General features: G+C 43.7%; 1 protein-coding gene across 1 annotated transcript; it reads left to right on the top strand.

Annotated features, from left to right (window-relative positions):
- Positions 1-23,654, top strand: LOC123520197. The gene is made up of 6 exons (XM_045282257.1): positions 1-725; positions 19,893-20,064; positions 20,151-21,508; positions 21,613-21,747; positions 21,906-21,990; positions 22,317-23,654. Exons 1-6 carry the CDS (start codon positions 677-679, stop codon positions 22,504-22,506), a joined length of 1,989 nt encoding a protein of 662 aa, XP_045138192.1. The 5' UTR covers positions 1-676; the 3' UTR covers positions 22,507-23,654.
- The last annotated feature ends 2,190 nt before the right edge of the window (positions 23,655-25,844 follow it).

Below are 25,844 nucleotides of genomic sequence, written 5' to 3'. Positions count from 1 at the left end.
CCACTGAGCTACCGGGCGTGTGTGTGTGTGTGTGTGTGTGTGTGTGTAAAGGTGAATGATGAATGTACATACTTCGGTATACGTAATAGTATATAAGTAAGTGAAATATAAGAGATATTTGAAAAAAAAACAATAAAAAACACTCAAATATCAAAGCAAAGGGAGAAAACACGATAAAAGACAAAAAAAAAAAAATAAAATAAAGTAAAACGAAGCAAAAAATCTGACAAAAATAGTGAAACATAAAATAAAAACTATATACAAAAACAGAGAAAAGAAAAAAAAAACCGAGTCACAGGAACAGCCGCGGACACGGAAATAAAACTAAATCAAGGACACTAAAAGGACTGAGAGAGTGAGTGCAGAAAAAAAAGAGTGGAAAGAAAAAAATGCTCGTAGAGTTGTGTCTCAAATAAGGCAATAGAGAGACAGTGAGGACAAAGAAGAGGAGAGACGAGGAGGCAGTGATGGGGCGGCCAGGAGGAGGACAAGGAGGACGAGGAGGACGAGGAGGAGGAGGATGAGGAGGTTCACGGTGGCCAGGCAAGAGTAACGCCTCGGAATAAAGAATCTGAACGCTGAGCAAGACTTCCAACCACACCGCCATAAAAGAGGACAACGTGAGGGAAAAAAAAGAGGAAAAAGAAAGGAAAAAAAGACAGATCAGGGAGACATTATGAGGGTGAACAGCCATCACTATAGCCACACCCACCGCCACCACCACAGTAAGTCAGGAAAAAGTCTTTGTTTGTAGTATCTGTTTTGCTTTAAATAGTGTAGGTTCAGATAAACAGCTCGTAAAGGGTGAATGTGTCTACTGCTACTGTTTGTCTTTTCTTTGTGTTCCTTTGTGTTTCAAGCAGTGTGTTATTTTTTACATGTATTGCTTTCGGATTTAATAGTGTAGTTTATTATAGCTAAATTCGTAAAGGTTTGACGTGTTTCTTTCTTCTGCTTGTTCTCTCTCTCCGTGTTTCTTTGTCTGCCGGTGCTTGTGGTATATGTACGTACCTTCGTCCTTCATTGTCCAAATATCTTTTACTAACGTTTTTTTCCTGATTTTTCTCATATGTTATATCTCATTTTCTCTCCTCTGTTTCTTTTTTTTCATCGCTTCAGTCTCTTTATCATCTTCTCTTTATCTCGTGATTCTCTACTTGCTCTTTCCTGTCATAAATCTCACTACTTATCTTTTCTTCCCTTTCCCTCTTCTCATTTCCTCTACTCTGTTACGTTTCTAGTTAACTGCCTTATTATCTGAATCTTCTCCCCTACATCTTATATTTATCTACTACATCTTTCATCTCTTCCTTTTGCTTCCTTTGATCTACACTCCTTCCCTAAATTACTCATCATCTCCTGTCCCATCATACGCCTCTATTTACCTACTTTACCTTCCTCCCCCATCAATCTCATCTATCTCCCGCTACATTTTTTTTTACCATTTTTATGTACTGTACCTTCCTCCCCTAAATCTCTTTCCATCCAACTGTCTCACTCTTCCATTTATTATCTCTTCCTGAACATAACTCGTTTCCCTATTTTATTTTTTGTTCCCTGTGCTCTCCCTTTCTCCTGCCGTGCTTCTTCCATTCTCTCCCCTTATGGTTATAATATCACTCCCTTTCCCGGGTACATATTCTGGATAGTCCACAACACCCACTCTTACATGGAAAACTTGGTCGGGATACAATGTAGTAGTAAAGGGATAAGTTGATCAGGCTTGGAGTGTTTCACCTTAACTTCATCTTGTTTTAGTACAACATTATAAGTAGAATATCAATCTGTGTTCTTATTTTCTATATATTGATAAAAAATGTAGAATGATGAAAGAATGTAATTGTGGTAACGTTAACGCTACATTGAATTTATTTATCTTGATTTTTACTAATATATCATCAGTCTCAAAAGTTAATCCATGTGTATCTCTCCTTTATGAAAGAAATGAAGACTATAAGGATATATGAGGATCAGGTTAAATCTACTGTAAAATACCTCATCCTAAACCCTCTCACAGTCATGGCATCAACTTCATAATTTTTCGTATAACGGTGAACGAAATAGAAGAATAATATTAAAACCATGAGAGTCAATCCGTGTTTGCCTAAAAAGAGGGAGAAAAAAAAATCACGGTGAGCTGAATGAGAATGACCGAGCACTAAACATTCATATCTTTCCATGTGACTGAGTTAATTCCACATAACGCTCCTGATACGAGTCGGCCGAGCGTGAGGAGAGACAAAAATAATACTAACACAAGAGCGGAAGGGGAAAGAAATATATGTGAAGGATTCTAAGTAACTGAGAAAAGATAACTAAATTTACGACCCCCATACAACGCGCCACCCAACAAACATTTATTACTTATGTGACAACCATAGCTTCCTTCCTTCCGCTTTCTCTTTTTCTCCGCTTCTCTCTCTCTCTCTCTCTCTCTCTCTCTCTCTCTCTCTCTCTCTCTCTCTCTCTCTCTCTCTCTCTCTCTCTCTCTCTCTCTCTCTCTCTCTCTCTCTCTAACCCTATCTTTTGTTCTCCCTACCCTCCCTCCTCCCTCCCGTATCCCGTAAACGCCATTTCTCCCCCCATAGACTATCTCACTTCCCTTCCGCTGCACGCCCCGTCCCCTGCCATCCCTGTCCACGCCCCCGTCCTCCCACCACCAGAGCAGACCCGCCCGAACCGAAACACACACTCGCTCGGATAACTCTGCGGAAGCGCCACCCATATTTCACTTATTTTTCTGCCGCGCTATCTCAGGCGACTCATTGTTGGTGGTGTCAGGAGGACGATGAGAGCTCTTCTCCTCCCCTTACGTCCCTTTTCACACACACACACACACACACACACACACACACACACACACACACACACACACACACACACACACACACACACACACACACACAATGGATTTTTTCAGAGATATATGGGAGTGTTTTTTTGTTTTACTTCATTAAATCTACTGTAACTATAAAGGAAAAAATCGTAGTAAGTGTTGATGTGCTATGTGGCTTTTCCTTCACATGAGAGACAAGAGGAAAGGAAAGACAGAGTGCAGAGCAGAAGAATATGAATCACAGGGACAGAAATGCTTGCAGTGTTCCTGCCTATTCGTCGTGTGTGTGTGAGGGTTGGGAGTGCCATTATTCTTACCAAAAAGCGTGGTAGCCAGTAACGATGCGCTGAGGGGCACGGAACGACGAATATCTGAGGAAGACACAAGACAAAATCAAGAATAGTGATATAGAAACGTTAATAGAAAACATAGCAAGATAAACAACACTAATTAAGAAGCAAATACAGAGTAAAACAGGAATGACAGCATGATATTGGCTAAATTAACACCTGATAAAGAAACAACCACAGTCTGAATGAAAGATACAAAATGAGAAAAGACTGATAAGAGAAAATAAAGTCCTCACATAAAAAAAAAAAATGTGACAAGAAACACACGTCGAGAACAAGAGGATTTGACAGAAAGAGAAAAAAAGATAGGATGAGGTAAGGAGGGAGAGGGAGACGGAGGAGTGAAAAAGGAAGGAAGTGAGTTTGAGGACTAATCTCTCGCCCTTCCTCTCGCCAAGTTTGGTCTTTAGGGAACAAATGAAGAGGAAAAAATGAAGTAGGTGGATATTTGGGCCAGAATTAGTTCAAAGATTACAGGTTGTCACGGAGACTAACTGCCGACTTGAGCACTGGGGAGGGAAAAGTAAGGGAGTAAAAGTGGGAGCGAAGAGGGAGAAGGACGAATGACAGAAAGGCAGGGGGACGGATGGACGGATAGAGGGAAGGAGAGGAAATGAGAGATAATGGAGGGAAGGCGAGCAGGAAGGGATTTTGAAGGAAAGGGAGAGAAAAAAAATCGTATTCTACTGGAGAGAGAGAGAGAGAGAGAGAGAGAGAGAGAGAGAGAGAGAGAGAGAGAGAGAGAGAGAGAGAGAGAGAGAGAGAGAGAGAGAGAGAGAGAGAGAGAGAGAGAGAGAGAGAGAGAGAGAGAGAGAGAGAGAGAGAGAGAGAGAGAGAGAGAGAGAGAGAGAGAGAGAGAGAGAGAGAGAGAGAGAGAGAGAGAGAGAGAGAGAGAGAGAGAGAGAGAGAGAGAGAGAGAGAGAGAGAGAGAGAGAGAGAGAGAGAGAGAGAGAGAGAGAGAGAGAGAGAGAGAGAGAGAGAGAGAGAGAGAGAGAGAGAGAGAGAGAGAGAGAGAGAGAGAGAGAGAGAGAGAGAGAGAGAGAGAGAGAGAGAGAGAGAGAGAGAGAGTGTTAGAAAAGATTGAGAGACTCGAAAGAGAAAAAGAACTCAAAGAGGAAACAGGATTTCTCAGCCGTGTAGAGAAGAAAATTAGTGAGAAGAATAATGAACGTTTTAATTGAAATAAGACGCTAAGTTTAGGAGGAAAGGAGAATGCAAAAAAATATACGTTAGAAAATGCGTGAAACAGACTTAAGCTACATAAGGAATGAGTGAGTAGGAGGAGAAATTTAGAAATCTAAAGAGGAGCCATTTATAATGGTGAAAGGAGAAGAGCTTCATTAGGAATAAGAATAATGATTACAAAAAAAGGAAGATGTGGTGGAACTAAAGACAAAATGCAAACATACATACTTGAATAGAGACAGATGTGTAAGAGTGATATAAAACAAAGATAAGATTAGCTAATCTCTCTCTCTCTCTCTCTCTCTCTCTCTCTCTCTCTCTCTCTCTCTCTCTCTCTCTCTCTCTCTCTCTCTCTCTCTCTCTCTCTCTCTCTCTCTCTTTCTCAGCCACAGTCTTAACTAACACCCAAACTATCTCACACACACACACACACACACACACACACACACACACACACACACACACACACACACACACACACACACACACACACACACACACACACACACACACACACACACACACACACACACACACACACACACACACACACACACACACAAGTAATCCCGCCAAACTCGTAAATATCTCCCCGCAAAACAGGTCATTTATCCCCGCGAGGCTGAGGCAAAACCCTGCATTTGACGCCTGTTGGAATGGCTAGTACGTTTTGCCAAGCGAGAGAAGAACCAGACCGAGACACCGTGCAGGCAAATGAAATCGTCACGCGGGGAAAAAGTGTGAAAAAAAGAGAGAAAAAGAAAATCCAGCAACCAAATATTTTCTTGTAATTTTATCCTTTTTTGTTGACTGTTGTTTTTTTTCTCTCTCTCTCTTTCTTATGAATATTTATGTCCTTTGACCTTTACATATAGGCATTATCCTGTATCATTATAATTAACAACACCATAATTATTACAGACCTCACCACCACCACTACCACCATCCCCATCATTGCCACTAGCACCACCACTACCACTACCACTACCACTACTACTACTACTACAATTACTACCACAAACACCACTAACACGAAAAATAAATAAACTTGTACCATTGCTAAGGATCACACCAAAGGATTCACCTAATTCAACATTGCTACATAAATAATAAAAAAAAAACAAGAACCGGAATAATTTTATCTGAAGACGAAAAAATCACGGATAATAATAACAAAAAATTGCAAAGGACACAAAGAGTAGTAAAAAAATAAACACAAGACTTTACAGCCACATCATTTCATTACGTAACACCCAAAAAAGAACAAAATACCACTTCATCATTAGGCTGAAATTCAATCAGCAACAATAACAATTACAAGGATGATGACAAAAATCTAAAAACAAGAGCAATTCTCAAGGGATAAGACTGTCTCATTATCTCTGGCCTGGGACTTGTCTTATTCGCTAAGTGCTAACACAGATCTCTTCTTCTAGATCTTCCTCCCTAACCGATTTTTTTTTTTTTTTTATTGAATTTCGACCTGCTCTTATTGTTGTTCACTTCCTCTTAATCCTCCTAATTCATTCTTTTCATCCTCCTCCTTCTTCTGCACCTTTCCTTTTCTTATTATTTCTTATTTTTTTCCTTCCACACCGCCTTTCTCCTCCTCTTCCTCTCTAACCAAGACTCATCTGGCAAAGGCGCGAAGAAGGAAGCCGCAGTGTGTGTGTGTGTGTGTGTGTGTGTGTGTGTGTGTGTGTGTGTGTGTGTGTGTGTGTGTGTGTGTGTGTGTGTGTGTGTGTGTGTGTGTGTGTGTGTGTGTGTGTGTGTGTGTGTGTGTGTGTGTGTGTGTGTGTGTGAGTGCGTGTGTGTGTGTGCGTGAAATTATTCTGAGAGAATTCCCAGACTTTGATGCTTTTTATGTATATTTTCCCCTGCGTTGCCAGAGAGAGAGAGAGAAAGAGAGAGAGAGATTGTGTTGGGAACGTGACACAAAAACGAGATTCAGGGTTTAACGAGAACGACTGATTTGACGAGTTTCCAAGATTTTAGTTGTCTTTGGCAATCTTTCTGGTGGTGAAGGTAGTGAAGGTGGTGGTGGTGGTGGTGGTGGTGGTGGTGGTGGTGGTGGTGGTGGTGGTGGTGGTGGTGGTGGTGGTGGTGGTGAAGGAGTTGGAGGATGAGGAGGAGGTGCAGATGGAGATGGAGGTGGAGGTAGAGGTGGAGGTAGAGAGGGAGGTGGAGGTAGAGGTGAGGGGTGGAGGTGGTAATGGAGGTAGTGGAATATTGCCTATGGAAAAGCTGCGTACATTACCCCGGCAGCCGTCCATCAATCACGGCGCCATGAACCAATCAGTCAGCCAGTCAGTCAAACAGACGCAACACCGCCCTGAAACACCAGCGAGCCACCACCACGTGAAGAAATACTGTACTAACAATAACATTGCTTTACTCATTTGTTCCTCTCGCTCTTCCCTCGCACCGATGGTGTGGTGCATTTTATCTTTATGTGCGAGCGCACACACTCTCGCACGCACGCACACACACACACACACACACACACACACACACACACACACACACACACACACACACACACACACACACGGCCCGGTAGCTCAGTGGTTAGAGCACTGGTTTCACAAGCCAGAGGACCGGGGTTCGATTCCCCGGCCGGGTGGAGATATTTGGGTGTGTCTCCTTTCACGTGTAACCCCTGTTCACCTAGCAGTGAGTAGGTACGGGATGTAAATCGAGGAGTTGTGACCTTGTTGTCCCGGTGTGCATTGTGTCCCTGGTCTCAGACCTATCCGAAGATCGGAAATGATGAGCTCTAAGCTCGTTCCGTAGGGTAACGTCTGGCTGTCTCGTCAGAGACTGCAGCAGATCAAACAGTGAATTACACACCCCTCCACCTGCACATACACACCGCGTAGTATAGTGGTTAGCACGCTCGAGTCACAATCGAGAGGGCCGGGTTCGAGTCCCGGTAAGCGGCGAGGCAAATGGGCAAGCCTCTTAATGTGTGGTCCCTGTTCACCTAGCAGTAAATAGGTACGGGATGTAACTCGAGGGGTCGTGGCCTCGCTTTCCCGGTGTGTGGAGTGTGTGATGTGGTCTCAGTCCTACCCGAAGATCGGTCTATGAGCTCTGAGCTCGCTCCGTAATGGGGAAGACTGGCTGGGTGACCAGCAGACGACCGAGGTGAATTACACACACACACACACACACACACACACACACACACACACACACACACACACACACACACACACACAGTATAGTATACCGCCATGCCACTCTCTTCAGGTTGATTAACAATTTTTTTTTTTTTTTTTTTTTTTACATTACAAGGGCACTGGCCAAGGGCAAACACAGTGTTGGAAAAAAAAAAATCCCGCTGGTTGCCAGGCCCTGTTAAAAGAAAAGTAGAAAGAGAAAAAACAGAAAAATCTAAAAGGAGGGTCCAGTTAACGTAAGAGGTGTCTTGACACTCCTCTTTTGAAAGAGTTTAAGTCATAGGCAGGTGGAAATACAGACACAGGTAGAGAGTTCCAGAGTTTACCAGTGTAGGGAATGAAGGAGTGAAGATACTGGTTAACTCTTGCATTAGGAAGATGGACAGAATAGGGATGAGAAGAAGTAGAGAGTCTTGTGCAGCGAGGCCGCAGGAGGGGAAGGCATGCAGTTAGCAAGTTCAGAAGAGCAGACAGCATGAAAACAGCGGTAGAAGACAGATAAAGATGCAACATTGCGGCGGTGACTTAAAGAATCAAGACAGTCAGTTAGAGGAGAAGAGTTGATAAGACGAAAAGCTTTAGATTCCACCTTGTTTAGTAAAGCTGTGTGTGGATCCCCCAGACATGAGAGCCATACTCCATACACGGGCGGATAAGGCCCTTGTACAGAGCAAGCAGCTGGGAGGGAGAGAAAATGGACGAAGACGCCATAGGACACCTAACTTCTTGGAAGCTGATTTAGCAAGAGTAGAGATGTGAAATTTCCAGTTTAGATTTTTAGTGAAGGATAGACCGAGTGTGTTTAATGTAGAGGAGAGGGAAGTTGAGTGTTATTGAAGAAGAGAGGATAGTTGTCTGGAAGGTTATGTCGAGTAGATAGTTGTAGAAATTGAGTTTTTGAGGCATTGAACAAAACCAGGTTTTCTCTGCCCCAATCAGAAACAAGTGAAAGATCAGAAGTTAGGCGTCCTATAGCATCTCGCCTTGAGTCATTTAATTGTTGTTGGGTTGGGCGTCTGTTGAACGCTGTTGAATAATGCAGGGTGGTATCATCAGCATAGGAGTGGATAGGGCATTGAGTCAGATTTAGGAGATCATTGATGAATAATAGAAAGAGAGTGGGTGATAGGACAGAACCCTGTGGAACACCACTGTTGATAGTTTTAGGGAAGAACAGTGACCGTCTACTACAGCAGCAATAGAACGATCGGAAAGGAAACTGGAGATGAAGGTACAGAGAGAAGGATAGAATCCGTAGGAGGGTAGTTTAGAAATTAAAGATTTGTGCCAGACTCTATCGAAGGCTTTCGATATGTCAAGGCCGACAGCAAAGGTTTCACCGAAGTCCCTAAAAGAGGATGACCAAGATTCAGTTAGGAAAGTAAGAAGATCACCAGTAGATCTGCCTTTACGGAAACCATACTGGCAATCAGAGAGAAGGTTGTGAGCTGATAGATGCCTCATTATCTTCCTATTAAGGATAGACTCAAAGGCTTTAGAAAGGCAGGAAATCAAAGCTATAGGGCGGTAGTTAGAAGGATTGGAGTGGTCACCTTTTTAGGGACAGGTTGAATGTGAGCAAACTTCCAGCAAGAAGGATAAATAGAAGTAGAGAGACACAGATGAAAGAGTTTGACCAGGCAGTGAGCGAGTTCGGAAGCACAGTTTTGAGAACAACAGGAGGGACTCCATCCGGACCGTAAGCCTTCCGAGAATCAAGGCCAGAGAGGGCCAGGAAAACGTCTTTATAAAGAATTTTAATTTTAGGGATGAAGTAGTCAGAGGGTGGAGGAGTAGGAGGAATATGCCCAGAATCATCCAAAGTTGAGTTGGTAGCAAAGGTTTGAGCGAAGAGTTCAGCTTTAGAAAAGAAGAGACAGCTGTAGAGCCATCTGGATGAAGTAAAGGAGGGAAAGACGAAGAAGTAAAGTTGTTAGAGATATTATTGGCTAGATGCCAGAAATCTCGAGAGGAGTTAGAATTGGAAAGACTTTGACATTTTCTATTGATGAAAGAGTTTTAGTAAGTTGGAGAATAGATTTGGCATGATTACGGGCAGAAATATATAGGGCATGAGTTTCAGCAGTTGGATGGCTACGGAACCGTTTGTGAGCCGCCTCTCTATCATTGACAGCACGAGAACAAGCAGAGTTAAACCAAGGCTTTTTAGCTTTAGGGTTAGAGAAAGTATGAGGAATGTATAGCTCCATGCCAGAGATAATCACCTCTGTTATGCGCTCGGCACAAAGAGAAGGATCTCTGACATGAAAACAATAATCATCCCAAGGAAATCAGAATAGTACTGCCTTAGTTCCTCCCATTTAGCAGAGTTAAAATGCCAGAAGCACCTCCGCTTAGGCGGGTCCTGAGGCTGCACTGGAGTGATAGAACTGGTAACGGAAATTAGATTGTGGTCGGAGGAGCCCAACGGAGAGGAAAGTTTAACAGAGTAAGCAGAAGGGTTGGAGGTTAGGAAAAGATCAAGAATGTTGGGCGTGTCTCCAAGGCGGTCAGGAATACGGGTAGGGAACTTCACTAGCTGCTCTAGGTCATGAAGGATAGCAAAGTTGAAGGTTTGTTCACCAGGTTGGTCAGTGAAAGAAGATGAAAGCCAAAGCTGGTGGTGAACATTGAAATCCCTAAAATGGAGATCTCAGCAAAAGGAAAGTGAGATAAGATGTGCTCCACCTTGGAAGTCAAATAGTCAAAGAATTTTACATAGTCAGAGGAATTAGGTGAGAGGTATACAGCACAGATGAATTTAGTTAGAGAGTGACATTGAAGTCTTAGCCAGATGGTAGAAAATTCTGAAGATTCAAGATTGTGGGCACGAGAGCAAGTGGTGTCGTTACGCACGTATGCGCAACATCCAGCTTTGGATTGAAAATGAGGATAGAGCAAGTAGGAGGGAACAGAAAAGGGGCTGCTGTCAGTAGTCACAGACAACTGTGTTTCGGTTAGGAAGAGAAGATGAGGTTTAGTAGAGGAGAGGTGGTGTTCCACAGATTGAAAATTAGAACGAAGGCCACGAATGTTGCAGAAATTGATAGTGAAAGTATTAGATGAAGTGTCAAGACACCCAAGGTCGACAGCAGAGGGGCAGTCCGACCTGGGGACATTTATGATCCCCTCCCCAGAGGGGGACTCCGAGGCAGGGCGTGGTGAAGCCATTATTAAATTTTGATTTGAAGAGAGTGTAAAAGTGTAAGGTGTTGTAGTGTAGTGTAGGAAGTAGTAGAAGTTGTCTTTAGAGGGCAGGCTGCAGCTGACGTCACTCACAGTTTTATTTATCATTCTAGCCAATTATTTTCTTACAATGCTTTAATCGATCATCCTTAAAGTCTGTCCTTTTATTTTATATTTTGACAATAAATTTATGGTCTGTAGTAGCCTCATTACTTTCTATATCTTTTTACCTTTAATGAATATTTTCAGCAATTGGCTGAATATATATATATATATATATATATATATATATATATATATATATATATATATATATATATATATATATATATATATATATATATATATATATATATATATATATATATATATATATATATATCCAATCGAAGCAAGAAATTTTGGAACTGAACTTATAACTTGCATTCCGTAAAATTTGCTCGCAAACTTAAGCGAGGCCCTGGATATGAGTGGGTGAGGGGGCCGGTGTGGGGGTGGAGAGGTGCGGGCGTGGCGTCATATATATATGTAAATGAGAGAGCTACCCACTGCCTCCGTCAAGTTATGAGTTTTTCCATATATGTGCTAACTACCGTCTCAGCAGGCAGCGTATACCGAATTCCGGGTAACAAACTACGCCTTGGGAGCTGGGTGGCGTGGTTGGTTAAGGCGGCTCGTGTTCGGGCCTCCGGTCAAGCCGGGCCAGGTTCGAATCCTGCCAAACCTAGTTGACCCGGTGGGAGATGTAACGTTCTCCCGTTACCATATGACCTAAGCTGTTGCGGCGCCTAATGGAAAAATTTCAATTAAAAAAGAAAGAAAAAACGTAGGGCGCGTGGACCTCGGGGCCAGGAGGCTATGGTGAGTCTCGCGTCACGTGACAATAATATTGATAATCCCTACAATGAAAAGTGTAGATTTCACCTGATTTTTTTTTCGTCTCCATGGTCTAGTAAACAACATTACAATCAAAACGTTGCTGCTTTCCATGTCAAACAAGCCTCCTCCATGCTGGTCAGCTTATCTGGCAGGTTTCCACTCCCTCTCACAAATATTTCATTATTTTTCCACTCTACATCACCAGTAAATATTCCTCGTCCTTCCCTCCATCACACACCTTTACCCCGCGGCCTTTGCGTCTCTCCTGCCTCCCTCGCCGCTACATACTTCCCGCCCCTACATCCTATATCCTGCCCATCACGAATACCACTCACCCTTCTCGCCCCTATATCCTCCCTATCATACGCTGCCTGCTCTTGCTGATTTCCTTTCTCTTCCCTCATTTATCGGCGTTTCATCCATATTCTCTATTTTTCGGTTTTGTTTCTCTTATCAATGTCACAAATCTTACTTTTGTTCTCACCACAGCTGACGATATGCCCCGTTACATTCCTCTATCTTCTCCCGCCTCACCCCCTTCTCTCCTCTCTCTCTCTCTCTCTCTCTCTCTCTCTCTCTCTCTCTCTCTCTCTCTCTCTCTCTCTCTCTCTTCTCATCTCTCCCAATTTCCTTTTTAAACTTTCCTCCTTCTCTTTCTCGTCGTTTTCTTACCCCTATCAGTTTTCCTCCTTCTTCTCCTCCTCCTCCTCTTTCTGTTCTTCTTTCTCCTGTTTCCCTCGTCGTCCACAACCCTCCCTCGTCCCCTCCCGTTTCTTACCGCCGCCCCATCACGGTTTCCCTGCGCTGCTCCGAGCTATGATGACCCACAATATATTTCTCAACTTCCGCCCCAAAATTCACGGACTTCCTCACCTCCCTTTTCCGTTTACCTCTGGCGGAGCGGCGTCCCAGCCCAGCCTGCCTCCCAGCCACACTCTCCCCCATTCAGTCCCACCCCACCGCACCAGTCCCGCTCCACTCTCGCTCCCCGCCTCGCCTCTCCCCTGCTAAGGAACGGCTATAGATGAGAATGTACAGCCGGTGCTCGATACCCGTGGCCATTGTGAAGGAACATTCGACGCAGTTTCCATGTAGCTTCATCTCCTGCGCCTCCCTTTCTCTTTTCCTTCCTTCCTTGTGAGTTTTCTTTTTCTTTCAGCCTTCCTCTGTTTTCTTTCCGCATCACTGCCTCTCTCTCTCTCTCTCTCTCTCTCTCTCTCTCTCTCTCTCTCTCTCTCTCTCTCTCTCTCTCTCTCTCTCTCTCTCTCTCTCTCTCTCTCTCTCTCTCTCTCTCTCTCTCTCTCTCTCTCTCTCTCTCTCTCTCTCTCTCTCTCTCTCTCTCTCTCTCTCTCTCTCTCTCTCTCTCTCTCTCTCTCTCTCTCTCTCTCTCTCTCTCTCTCTCTCTCTCTCTCTCTCTCTCTCTCTCTCTCTTCTCTCCTACTCTCTTTTCCACATCACTCCGTCCCCAAGCACTCCCTCTTCCTTCTCCTTCTCTTCCACCATCTCCTACTCTTCCTTTAGAACCACATCCCTCGTCCCTTGTCTTGCATCCCTCCCTCTTTCTCCTCCTCTTCCTCCATCCGCTCTTCACGTCTCAGGACCAGATGACTGATACCTCACACACACCAAACTTATTCTCACTTCTTGCCTGCGGGAGGAGGGCCACACTTCACACAACGGCGAGGGAGGAGGGTAAACAATGCGAGGATCAGAGGGAAGAAGAGAGAGAGAGAGAGAGAGAGAGAGAGAGAGAGAGAGAGAGAGAGAGAGAGAGAGAGAGAGAGAGAGAGAGAGAGAGATCAAAGAAATGTAGAGATAGCTCCCGCAAATTGAATCTCCTCTTATCGCCTCTTTATCCTTCATCTTATTCTACTTTTATTTCTTCTCCGGTCCTCCTCAAGGCGACTGTCTTTGTCACTTTGTTTACTCATCAATCTCTAGTGTGTGTGTGTGTGTGTGTGTGTGTGTGTGTGTGTGTGTGTGTGTGTGTGTGTGTGTGTGTGTCGTCTCTCTCTCTCTCTCTCTCTCTCTCTCTCTCTCTCTCTCTCTCTCTCTCTCTCTCTCTCTCTCTCTCTCTCTCTCTCTCTCTCTCTCTCTCTCTCTCTCTCTCTCTCTCTCTCTCTCTCTCTCTCTCTCTCTCTCTCTCTCTCTCTCTCTCTCTCTCTCTCTCTCTCTCTCTCTCTCTCTCTCTCTCATCTAATTAACTTATCCACTGCTTTTACTTTTAATGTCATTATTATTTACCATTTACTTAATCCATACATTTTTACTTTCTTTTATTCAACTGTTTTCAGATTCTTTTTTTTCACCTTCTTACTCATGCACTTTTCTTTTTTCCCTTTCATTTACCTACTCTAAAAGCAATTTCAACTAAAATTTCCCTTTTATAGAATATGCTGTCCTCTTTACCCTTTCCCCTTCCACCTCCAACTCTTATTTTTGCTTCTCGTCCTCATCTTCTCCCTTCTTATTTTTTACCCTTTAGCTCCTTTCATTGCCTTTCCTCCTCGCCAGTCAATACATTCAGTGCGGAAAGTAACCAAACTGCTCTTTCTTTTTACTTCTAACAGCCACTTAACTACTCTTCCTCAATTTCCTCCGCGTTGTTTGACCGCTAACTCCCTGCTTGCCTTTCCCTTCTGCTCAGCGTTCCATTTTCGCTGTCCAGGGTTAATGAGGTTATGGTAAAAATGGTTCGTGCTTGTTCCCTCACTTCTTTCCTGTTCTCCGTCGTGTAGCTTAGTGTTTTCAATGTTGTTATTACTGTTGCTTTTTTATTATCTCTATTATCGCTACCATGAATGTGTAGTGAATTGTATACTTATCTCGTCTTGTTCTCTTATTTCTATCCTAAGCTCTGGTATCTTGTTTTACCCTGTTCTTCATGGTGTAGTTTAGTTTTTAGTGCTATTGATAGTTACTTTAATATTATCACTATTATTACTACCATGATTATTATAGTGAATTGTATACTTATCCCTTCTTCTCTCATTTCTACCCTAAGGTCTTCCACGTTGTTTGCCGTTAGTTATAATTTGCTTTGTTTACTTGCTCTAAATGAAAAGGTTCCGTTGTATCTGTTCTTTTTGTGTATTTTTTTTATTTTCTTCGTTCTTTTGTTTCTCCCTCGTTCTCGTCTAAATTTTTCACTTCATTTTCTCTCCTTATTTTTTTTTTCCTAAGTATGTTATTCTTATATTTTCTCTCGTTTTCTTCCTCGTTCTCGTCCTCATATCTCTCTCTCTCTCTCTCTCTCTCTCTCTCTCTCTCTCTCTCTCTCTCTCTCTCTCTCTCTCTCTCTCTCTCTCTCTCTCTCTTTTCTCCTTGTCCTCGTGTTTTATCTCTTTTCCTTCTCTAATTTTTTTCCCTCTTCCTCGTTCTCGTCTTTTCTTTCATACTTCTGTTCCTTCTTGTGATCATCCTCATCATCTTTCTCAGCCTCCTTGTTTTTCATCTCTTCCTTCTTACATTTCTCAAGTCTTTCCATCTTTTTCCTTCACATTTTTCTTCTAATTACCTCTTCCTCCTCTCATCTCGCAGAATATTGGAAGGAATATGCAAAACACTAAAGGGAAGTGTGTGTGTGTGTGTGTGTGTGTGTGTGTGTGTGTGTGTGTGTGTGTGTGTGTGTGTGTGTGTGTGTGTGTGTGTGTGTGTGTGTGTACTGACATGTAAAGCGTCTCATTTTCTCACCAAAAAACAACGGAAACTTCTGCCACATGAATAATAAACATTAAGAGACTTGTTTCATTATTACTTTCATATTTTATGACGACGACTACTTCCACCACCACCACTACCACCACCACTACCACCTACACCACCAGAATCATCACGATCAACAACAACAACTACTACTACTACTACAACTACTACTACCACTACTACTACTACTACTACTACTACTACTACTACTACTACTACTACTACTACCACCACCACTTCTACACCACTACTGCTGCACCACCACTGCTACTGCTACTACCACCACTACTGCTACTACCACTACCACTGCTACCACCACCACTACCACTACTGCACCACTACACTACACCACTACTACTACTACTACTACTACTACCACCACTGATAATACTAATAATACCAATAATAATAATAATAATAATAATAATAATAATAATAATAATAATAATAACAATAATAATAATAATAATAATAATAATAATAATAATAATAATAATAATAATAATAATAATAATAATAATAATAATAATAATAATAATAATAATGATAATACTATTACTACTATTATTTTTGTTTTTATGCAAGGGATACTCTGACGAAGAGTTAAAAAAAGGAGAAAGAAAAGCCCAATGAATTTGCGTATCAAGAAAAAAGAGTAAAGGTAAAAGACTTACTGAACACTAGAGAATTGTCCTTAAATCTCCATCCTCAAAGATTTCAAGTCATAGGTTGAAAGAGCACAGAAGCAGGCAGTGAGTTCCAGAGCTGATTTCTAAAAGAGATGAAGAGATATCATTACCACTACTACTACTACTACTACTACTACTAATAATAATAATAATAATAATAATAATAATAATAATAATTACTACTACTATTAGTACTATTACTACTACTATTATCATTATTACTACTGCTGCTACTACTACTACTACTGCTACTGCTTCTACTATTACTACTACTACAATTACTACTACTACTACTACTACTACTACTACTACTACTACTACTACTACTACTACTACTACTACTACTACTACTATTACTACCACTACCACTACCACTACCACTCATCAAGCTCCTCTTTTTAATTCACCGCAAACAAACCCGAAACTACTTCATATTCTCTTCCAGACACTTATTTCCACTTTATAACTTCCTTTTCTCCGTAATATAAAAAACACGACATAACTTCAGTCGCATTCCCTCACGCCCTGACGCACGCCTATGCCTCTACCGCGGCTGCCAGGAAGGGGAAGAATAGACGAGGGAAAAAGGAAGACACTGAAGGGTAGAGGAAACACGGGAGACAGAGAAGCAAGGGAGACGAGGGGAAATATAAGAAGCAAGCAGATGAGTCGAAGAGGAAACAGAGAAGACGGAAAAAAAGACAAGGAAGGCGAGAAGGATAAAGGGAGGAAACAAGAAAGATGGAGAAAAGAGTTAACAGGAGAGACAGGATTTCAGAAGATGGGAAGAAAAAGGGAGAAGGAGAAAGGAAAGAAAAAGCAAATAAGAAAAAGAAGAAAAGTAAAAGAAGGAGAACATAAAGGAAAAGGAAACAAGATCGAAGGGGAATATAAGGAGGAAACAGGAAAGACAGGAAAGGAAAACATGAACAGATGAGATTGTTGAGAAAGGAAATGGGGGATAAAGAATGAGGAAACAAGGAAGGTAGAGAAGAAGAGAACAAGGAACAGAGAAGGCAAAGAATTTCAAAAGTGAGACGGAGAAAAAGAAACAAGAAGTATATAATAAGAAGAAGGAAGTAGGAAAAAGGGAGAGGACAGAAAATTTTATAAGAGACGAAGGAAAAAGTTGGAAGATGGAAAAGAAGGGAAGGAAACAGGTAGAAAACAGAGGATTTTGGAAAAGATGAAAAGAAAAAAACACACGAAAGATAGAGAAGGAAAAGAAACAGGAAGGGGATAGAACATTTTGGATGAGATCAAGAAGAAAAAAAAACAAGAGAAATACAAAAGGAAAGAGGAAACAGGAAGAGAACAAAGAAGAAAAGAAGGAGACAAGGGAGACGGGGGCGAGGAGATAGAGAGGGGAGATGCTGAGGGTGCTGGAATACGATTAATAAAATCTTAGGAACTAAAGGGAGGAAAAAGGCTCATACGTATGCAAAGGGAGCCGCTCACCCTCCTCCGAATATTACCTCACCACAGCCAGAGCCTCTAATTGGGTAAAGCTCGGAATACCAACAGCCCGGAGACAGTACTCAAGCCGCCTTCCTCCTCCCGTCTCTTCTCAGCCCCCTTCTTCCTGTCTTTTTGCTGGTACTGAAGTCTTTTTTTTATCATTATTATTATTATACTTTTCTAGTTTATTCTTTCTTTTTTAGCTACTGTTGTTTTTTTCTATATCTCTTCTCCCCCAATTTCCATTTTTTTTTTTCTCACTGAATTTTTGCTGTATTTGATTTTTTCATGTGTTTATTGTTAATCTTTTTTGTATTCTTCATTCTGAGTATTTTTATTGGCCACGGTTTTATTTTTTTCTTTTTTTTATTGTTCTCTTTTCGTTTTCTTCATTCTACCTTTGTTTGTTTGTTCTTCCAGCTACTGATGCTTTTGATTTTTTCATCTCCTTTCTTCTTTTCTACTAGCAAACTTGTTTTATATTATTCTTTCCTTCGTTCCTTATTCGCTTTCCTCTTTTTCATTCAAATAATTTAGCTGTTATTGAAGTTTCTTTATTTCTTTCGTTCTCTTCCTTCTTCATATCTTCTCAACTTCCACTTTTCTTTTTTCCTTTTTCTACTAATTTTCTCCTTCCTTCGACTCTTTTTCGTTTTCCTCTCTTTCATAGCCCTCTTACTATTATCAATTTTTTGTCTCCTTTTCTTCAAATTCTTTTTGCGTTTCTCTCCTTCCTTAGATAGATTTTTTTTCCTATCATTGAAAATCTTTTATATTCTCCTTTTCCTGTTCTTCTTGAGGACCCTTTCTGTTCCTCCTATGGAGCGTCATTATGAACCAGTTATTGTGGAGCTTTTAAATCGATCCATCTATTAACAAATCAATTTATCAATTAATCCTCCTCCTCCACCTCCTCCTCCTCTCATTTCTGCTCGATGCCCGGTTAGCTTCGGAATGGGTCACCTCCTCCATTCCCTCCACCTTTTTCACCACACCTCCTACACCTGTCAATTATTGTCCTTTCTTTTTCTTCTTTACTCTATACTTTTCCTTGCGTTCCACTATCACCACTACACCTTAGTATATTGACCCTTTTACACTCTTTTCTAACACAAACACACTTACAGACAGACAGGCACACACACGCACACACAGGGTAACGTCTGGCTGTCTCGTCAGAGACTGCAGCAGATCAAACAGTGAAACACACACACACAGGTAGCTCAGTGGTTAGAGCGCTGGCTTCACAAGCCAGAGGACCGGGGTTCGATTCCCCGGCCGGGTGGAGATATTTGGGTGTGTCTCCTTTCACGTGTAGCCCCTGTTCACCTAGCAGTGAGTAGGTACGGGATGTAAATCGAGGAGTTGTGACCTTGTTGTCCCGGTGTGTGGTGTGTGCCTGGTCTCAGGCCTATCCGAAGATCTGAAATAATGAGCTCTGAGCTCGTTCCGTAGAGTAGCAGATCAAACAGTGAAACACACACACACACACACACACACACACACACACACGTATTTATATGCATAGTGTCCCTAATGATATAATTTCATTCTTCTTATAAGCTTTGTATATTATATGTAGTATAGCATAATCACACTAATGTTAACACACACACACACACACACACACACACACACACACACGGACACACACACATACACACATACACACACACACACACACACACACACACACACACACACACACACACACACACACAGACCTGGTTGTCGCCCTCTGTTCCCAGCATGAGTAACAGTTGTTTCTGCCCCGTCCAGTCCAGACCAGTGGGTATGAAGACGCACCCGAGATATGGTAATGAGCATGCAAATGGGACTGAAGTATTGGAGCGGCAGCGGGGATTGTTCGGGGTAGTAGGGAGAAAGGGCCGCTGGTAGGAAAGGAGGAAAGGAGCAACGGGGAGCAGGCGGAGCAGAGGGGGAAGGGGGCGCATTAATCTCCGGCGACGTTTCCCTTTTCATTGAAGAGGAGCACTTGACCTCAGCTTTGTGTTGCCGTGGTCTGGGGGGAGCGTCAGGTTTATCAGTCTTAGCTGCCTCTTCCAGACTCATTGTGCGGCTGTGGGGGCCAAGCGGTACCAAGCGGCGCCATCTAGCAAGCGACGGCGCACATATGCTGGTGACATTTCGACCTCCAATCCCTGCCGACACACCCTCGCCATATTTTCCTACTTAACGTTAATGGGGGACATTTACACTGGGAGCTGGCATACTGTCGACGTGCTGATCTTTGCGTGCTGCCTCCCTAACAGGCAGCCTCTTCCCGCCAACACCTACTCGTTTTCCAGGCTTCAGAGTTGTTTGCTCCGTGACCTGCCTGCTTATCGAAGCACGCCTTCTTTACTGCCTCCACGCGGGGATAGCCTGCTTGCCGATGTAATCCGCTGTCTTTTCCCAACAGACTCGGGCGTGGAGGGCGGGTCGTGCCGCAGGCGTGGGGGCTGCGGGCCTGTTTGGTGCTCGCGAGAGACATGGCAAGCCGCTGTGCAGCTGGTCCTGCTGTGTCTGGCCTCCTGCTCCTGGACACTGTTGCTTATTTCTCTCACCCTCACCTCCCCTATTTCCGCCCACAGGTAATTTTGTCCATATTTCCCTGTACTTAAGACGCTGATGACGCCAGGGTAATGACTCTATACGCTGACCTGTCCCGTCTCTGCAGGCACGTGGTGGAGGCAGTGGTGGACACTGGGCCTCCGTGGAAGGGCGGCAGCGCCGAGGCCTGCGAGGAGTGCCTCACCCGACACGGACCACCAGGAACTTATTGGCGTGTGTTCCAAGGACCGCTACAGCAGGTAGTGACTGCTCTGAACCATCTGGACCAGCCCCTGGCTCCCCCTGCTCTGCGCGCTCAGTTGCTGGGGACCAGGACGCTACTGCGGCACCTGGCCACCGTCCTGCACCTACCACTCTTCGACAACACCGAAGATGATACAGAGACAAAGAGGAGCGAGGCTGCGGTGTGGGCGGCGCCGGGGGAGCCTCACGGGCGGCTGGCATGCCAGGAGAGGTTTCTCGGTTCCAAGGTTGGTTATCCACGATACGTGCAGGGCTTCACGCGCGTGGCCTGCACTGCTCTGCCCCTGAAGCAAGTGGTGACGGCAGTGCTATGGGACGTGGAGCCTAAGTACCTTAAGAACCTTCTGTCGAACTTTGAGCGCATATACCCAGAGCTACCGCTGTTGCTGCTAAGTGACTCAGACCTGCGCGGCAAGGACAACTTAGTGGTCGAACCTCCTACGCCCTCGGTGCCGCAAGCGCTCGCTAAAGCCATCGCTCGTGTAAAGACACCTTATGTGTTACTTGCTTCCAATTTAACTCAACTTAGTCACCACTCCCGGCTAGAGAGGCTGGTGTGGGTGGCGGAATGGGCGGGCGTGTGGGCAGTGGGTGGCTCCGTCAGAGGGGCAGACGGTCGGTGGAGAGCGGGGTGCCTGCAAGTGAGAGAGGACCACGGTCAGCTCGTGTACGCCCGTGGGTACGACACCTCATTGCATGAGTGCCAGCTGTGCCATGCCCTGGATGGCCCTGTCGTCATGCGGACGGCGGCGCTGGCTTCTCTCAGCTGGCCCGAAAACGCCACCGCCAGACAACTTCTCTTCCCGGAGTTGTTCCTGGAGATCCACGCCAAGGCCGCTCCTCACCAGCACGGAGCCGCGGTATGTCCTGACGCCATGTTCCTGCAAGCAGCTCTGGAGGCTCCCTGGCAAGTGGCGGCTGATCCACGCCTGCAAAGACGGGAGCTACAGCGGGTGGCGGCGCTGTGGAGACCCTTGGCTCAGAAGCGACACCTCGTCCGCCTTCACCTGCCTTCGGGAATCATCATCAATTACCCTTGTGATTTCCGCCCCGCCGTCCACTCTGACCAAACTTTAGGCTCCCCATGGACTCTCACGGACGCCGCTTCGCTGCCTCTCTGGACGTGCGAGCGCCAGGAGATCGCAGCAATACTCTCTCAACTACTGCAGACGTGTGACACTCTCCAGATCAAGTGTTTCTTACCGCAGGCATCCCTGCCAGGTGAGTGTAACGCATTATAACGAATTATTACGTAGTAAAATACTGACAAACAACGCTTATTGAACTCATTTTCCACTTATTATGCCCACGAATTTAATTTTCAGACGCTGACGGCGATTCTAGCTTACCAGGGAGTGAAGAGGGAGAGGACGGAGAGCTGCAGGTGAGGGCAGCTGTGGCCTTCTTGCCCCCGCGCCTGTCGTTCCTCGCTAACTTTTCACATTACACAACCTCCAACGGTAAGCCTAAGACAGCTGACTGCAGCACAAACTTGGACTGGACATTACACTGCCAACACACACACACACACACACACACACACACACACACACACACACACACACACACACACACACACACACACACACACACACATTTATAATCTTCTTCCCGGCAGAGGGCGAGTCACTGAAGGTGGCGGGGCGATGGTGGCGCGTCATCCTCACGCCCACGCCCGTGCCCTACTCCACCCGTTGGGTCAGGTGAGGCTGATATCAATAACAGTGTAGCTAAGCAATGATATTATAGACTCTACATTCCCATCACGTCTCGCTGCCTTTGCTTCTCATTAATACTCTTATTAATTGAATATTGATTCAATGCTGCGGTTAATGAATATCCATCTATCTACCTTCCTTTTTATCCCTCAATGTGTCTATCCATCTTTCTATCTACTTATATATTTGATTATTTCTATCTCTCACTCTATCCATCTATCTATCCATCTATGTATCTATCTATTTATCTATTTCCCAACATATTCATCCACATATCTATCCATCTTATAATGTTCCGTGGCCTGTCTCAGGAGGGAGGTGGTGGACGGGGTGTGGGTATGGACAATTCAGCCAGACATTGAGAAAAGTCATACTGGGACTGACGGACCTCTACCCAACCTCCGCGCCGCAGACACAACGTGGGAGGAGGACGTGCAGGTGTTGATGAGGCCGAGGTGTGCTGCGGGTCGCACCTCCCAACCTGTCATCACCTCGCCGTAACAAAGGACTCAGGAAGGTCACACAGCATCAGAGCCCCGTCACAGCCCGTCACAGTCAGCCTCATACTCACACTCGCTCGCCCACATCAGCCGTCTGCCTCTTGAGAATAAGGTCCCTTTTAGGTTAAGGTGTCTCGGATATTCATGAATGCATACGTACATACATACATGCATACTCAAAGTCATGTTAAATAGGGTTATCATTCTATTCATCGTAAGTATCCATAAATTTGATTTTTAAACCTCCATATTAGCCTAAAACCAAAAAGAAATAGTCACTAAGTATATTCCATTCATCTATCTCTGAGAACTAATTTCTTAATCAGTCTCTATTAGTCAAACCAATACTCTTCCAAAAAGTTAAAAACATTACCTTTTAAAAAAACATCACTCACATTCTCAGAATTTCCTGTCTTCACTACATTCACTTGTCTCTTCTGCCTTATCACTTTAGCATGTCAATCTACACGCAAAATAAGAGCATAACCCTTTTGAAAAACATCAGTTCTTTTCTTCGCTCACTCCTTCCTCACTTGATTCACATTCATTTGTCTCTCCTACCTCATCAACTAAGCATGTCAATCAGTCCACCCGTATCAATCAATCTCTATCAGTCAAACCATTACTAGTTGAAGATTTGAAACACGTCTTTAAATGAAAGAAAAATCTCTTTCTCGTATATTTTTTGTTCACTACACTTGGTTTACTTCAGGATCTCAGCATGTCAGTCAGTCAATCAGTCAGTCAGTCAGTCGCCCTGTTAGTTCTTCACCATCCATACAAGTTTAGCTATAAAATTGTTCATATCAGCCATACAAACAGTAAAGCCTTATCCTGCAGCTTTATTCTCTCTCTCTCTCTCTCTCTCTCTCTCTCTCTCTCTCTCTCTCTCTCTCTCTCTCTCTCTCTCTCTCTCTCTCTCTCTCTCTCTCTCTCTCTCTCTCTCTCTCTCTCTCTCTCTCTCTCTCTCTCTCTCTCTTAATCGGTAGCCAGGGCAATTAGGGTTAATATAAGGAACAAACAAATACTCTCTCCTTAGTCCTTCACACACACACACACACACACACACACACACACACACACACACACACACACACACACACACACACACACACACACACACACACACACACACACACACACACACACACACACCGCGTAGTGTAGTGGTTAGCATGCTCGACTCACAATCGAGAGGGCCGGGTTCGAGTCCTGGTAAGCGGCGAGGCAAATGGGCAAGCCTCTTAATGTGTAGCCCCTGTTCACCTAACAGTAAATAGGTACGGGATGTAACTCGAGGAGTTGTGGCCTCGCTTTCCCGGTGTGTGTTGTGTGTTGATGTGGTCTCAGTCCTACCCGAAGATCGGTCTATGAGCTCTGAGCTCGCTCCGTAATGGGGAAGACTGGCTGGGTGACCAGTAGGCGACCGAGGTGAATTACACACACACATTCACAATAAATATACATAAAAATCCCTGTCCTGTGTGTGTGTGTGTGTGTGTGTGTGTGTGTGTGTGTGTGTGTGTGCGTGTGTCGAGGGCAAGGAGAGGGTGTGTTTTAAGCTTACTCTAAACAAGTGGGGCAGAATGAAGCAACCCCCCCATTCACTTCTCTATGCAAGGTAGCGATTAGGAACCCCCGCGTGCGTAGCGGCGGGCGGGGAGAGCAGCGGGTGTCGTTAGGTGAATAAAATAATACAATAATCAGGGAGCCACTACTCAGAACACAGGTATATGCAGTGTACTGTGTAGTGAGTTTAGGGCGGTAGTGTATAATGTAGTGTAATAGAGTGTATATGGTGTGTGTGTGTGTGTGTGTGTGTGTGTGTGTGTGTGTGTGTGTGTGTGTGTGTGCGCGCGCGCTTTAGACAGAACTTTATGAACAGGAGTATGTACTATTATGAGTATGGTTAGTAAGTTATGTAAATATAGCTGCAAAACCATCTCTTGTTTGAGTTGTTCTTTCCTTCTCGCCACCTGGACGGAAAAAGATGAAGGACTGCGAGAGTATATACGAGTACAAGAGGAGTAGATCAGGTAAAGACGTGTAAAAATCACCTTCATACTACTCGGCAAGTATTTACCAAACCAGAAATATCCAATCGATAATAAACAACGATAACTAACAAAGATATGACAGATAATCGTATATTATAAAACAAAGGAACTCCACAAATAAAGAAACGATGGTTTATAAAACAAGGACAAATGAGTGACCTGTACATAATTAGCGATAACGAGAAGTAAATGGATAAAATAAAGAACATTCAATAATAAAAAGAAATTAGAAAACAACGATGAATAGGTAATGATAAACAGATATAAAGTCCTTCCTTTCATTTTAAACTTGAAACACCATTGGCTCTCTTCATTACCAAAATACACCAATACTCTTGAAAACAGTTAGTTATTAAAAAAAAAACTTAAACAATCACTAACAACAACAGTAACTTAAAGTAAACAAAACATAGTCCACAAACATGGATAAAAAAAAATACCCTTAACTGAATCACTCCCGGTGGACGCCAAGAATAATATTATCAATAGCAACATCTTAAGAAACATAACATCTCCTAAGACAAAAGAGATGCAACCTTACCTTCACTTGACATTACTTTAACAACACAACAGCGATAAGTCTCCAGCATCATCACCACACAGCCACGGAAGCACCAAGACCTGTGCTCTGACACGCAATGCTCTCTAACCACAACAATTTTCAAAGGCCACAGAGATCATTTTCCAGATTCTCAAGAGTATTTTCCTGGTAACAATGAAGCAATCTCGTACATCTGTCACTAGAATAGTAAAAAAGAACATAATTAAAATCCGTATAATTTCCATTAGAGCCTTTTGAAAGTATTCGGAGTAAGAGCGTTTCAGAATATAATCCTAGCAGGGCGCAGGGCATTTATTGCAAGCGACCAGGAGAGTGACGCAGAGCTGAGTATGAGGTTTATACGGCCAGTCAACGAGAGGACACAGCGACCAGCGAGGGGAACCACTGACCGTCAGAAAGGAGGAGAGGCGAGGTTGACGAGACAGCAAGATGAGGCCCAGTGATTAGAGGAATGGAGTAAAAGCTACAATGAAGGGTGAAATAGAAGTAGAAGGATAGGAAGAAGCGTACAGGGAAGGGTGAAATAGAATAACAAGGCAGATGAATGAACACAAGAAAAGATTTTATATCTTTTTCAATGTAGGAGGGGCACCAGCCAAGGACAACAGAAATTAGATAAAAAAAAAAAAGCCCCACTGATATCAAAAGAATCATAAAATAATTAAGGGCAAGTGTCTTAAAACCTCAGTCTTAAAAGAGTTTAAGTCATGGGAAAATAAA

Source organism: Portunus trituberculatus, chromosome 46 (genome assembly GCF_017591435.1).
Source record: "Portunus trituberculatus isolate SZX2019 chromosome 46, ASM1759143v1, whole genome shotgun sequence".
In the NCBI taxonomy this organism is placed as follows: domain Eukaryota; kingdom Metazoa; phylum Arthropoda; class Malacostraca; order Decapoda; family Portunidae; genus Portunus; species Portunus trituberculatus.
This window is presented reverse-complemented; position numbering and strand designations above follow the sequence as displayed.

What these genes read in the sequence shown, in the direction of transcription:
- LOC123520197 (XM_045282257.1), top strand. Translation starts at nt 677, where the DNA reads ATGAGGGTGAACAGCCATCACTATAGCCACACCCACCGCCACCACCAC. An exon ending in CACCCACCGCCACCACCACA is followed by an intron (nt 726 to 19,892) that starts GTAAGTCAGGAA and finishes TTTTCCCAACAG; the next exon opens with ACTCGGGCGTGGAGGGCGGG. An exon ending in ACATTACACAACCTCCAACG is followed by an intron (nt 21,748 to 21,905) that starts GTAAGCCTAAGA and finishes TCTTCCCGGCAG; the next exon opens with AGGGCGAGTCACTGAAGGTG.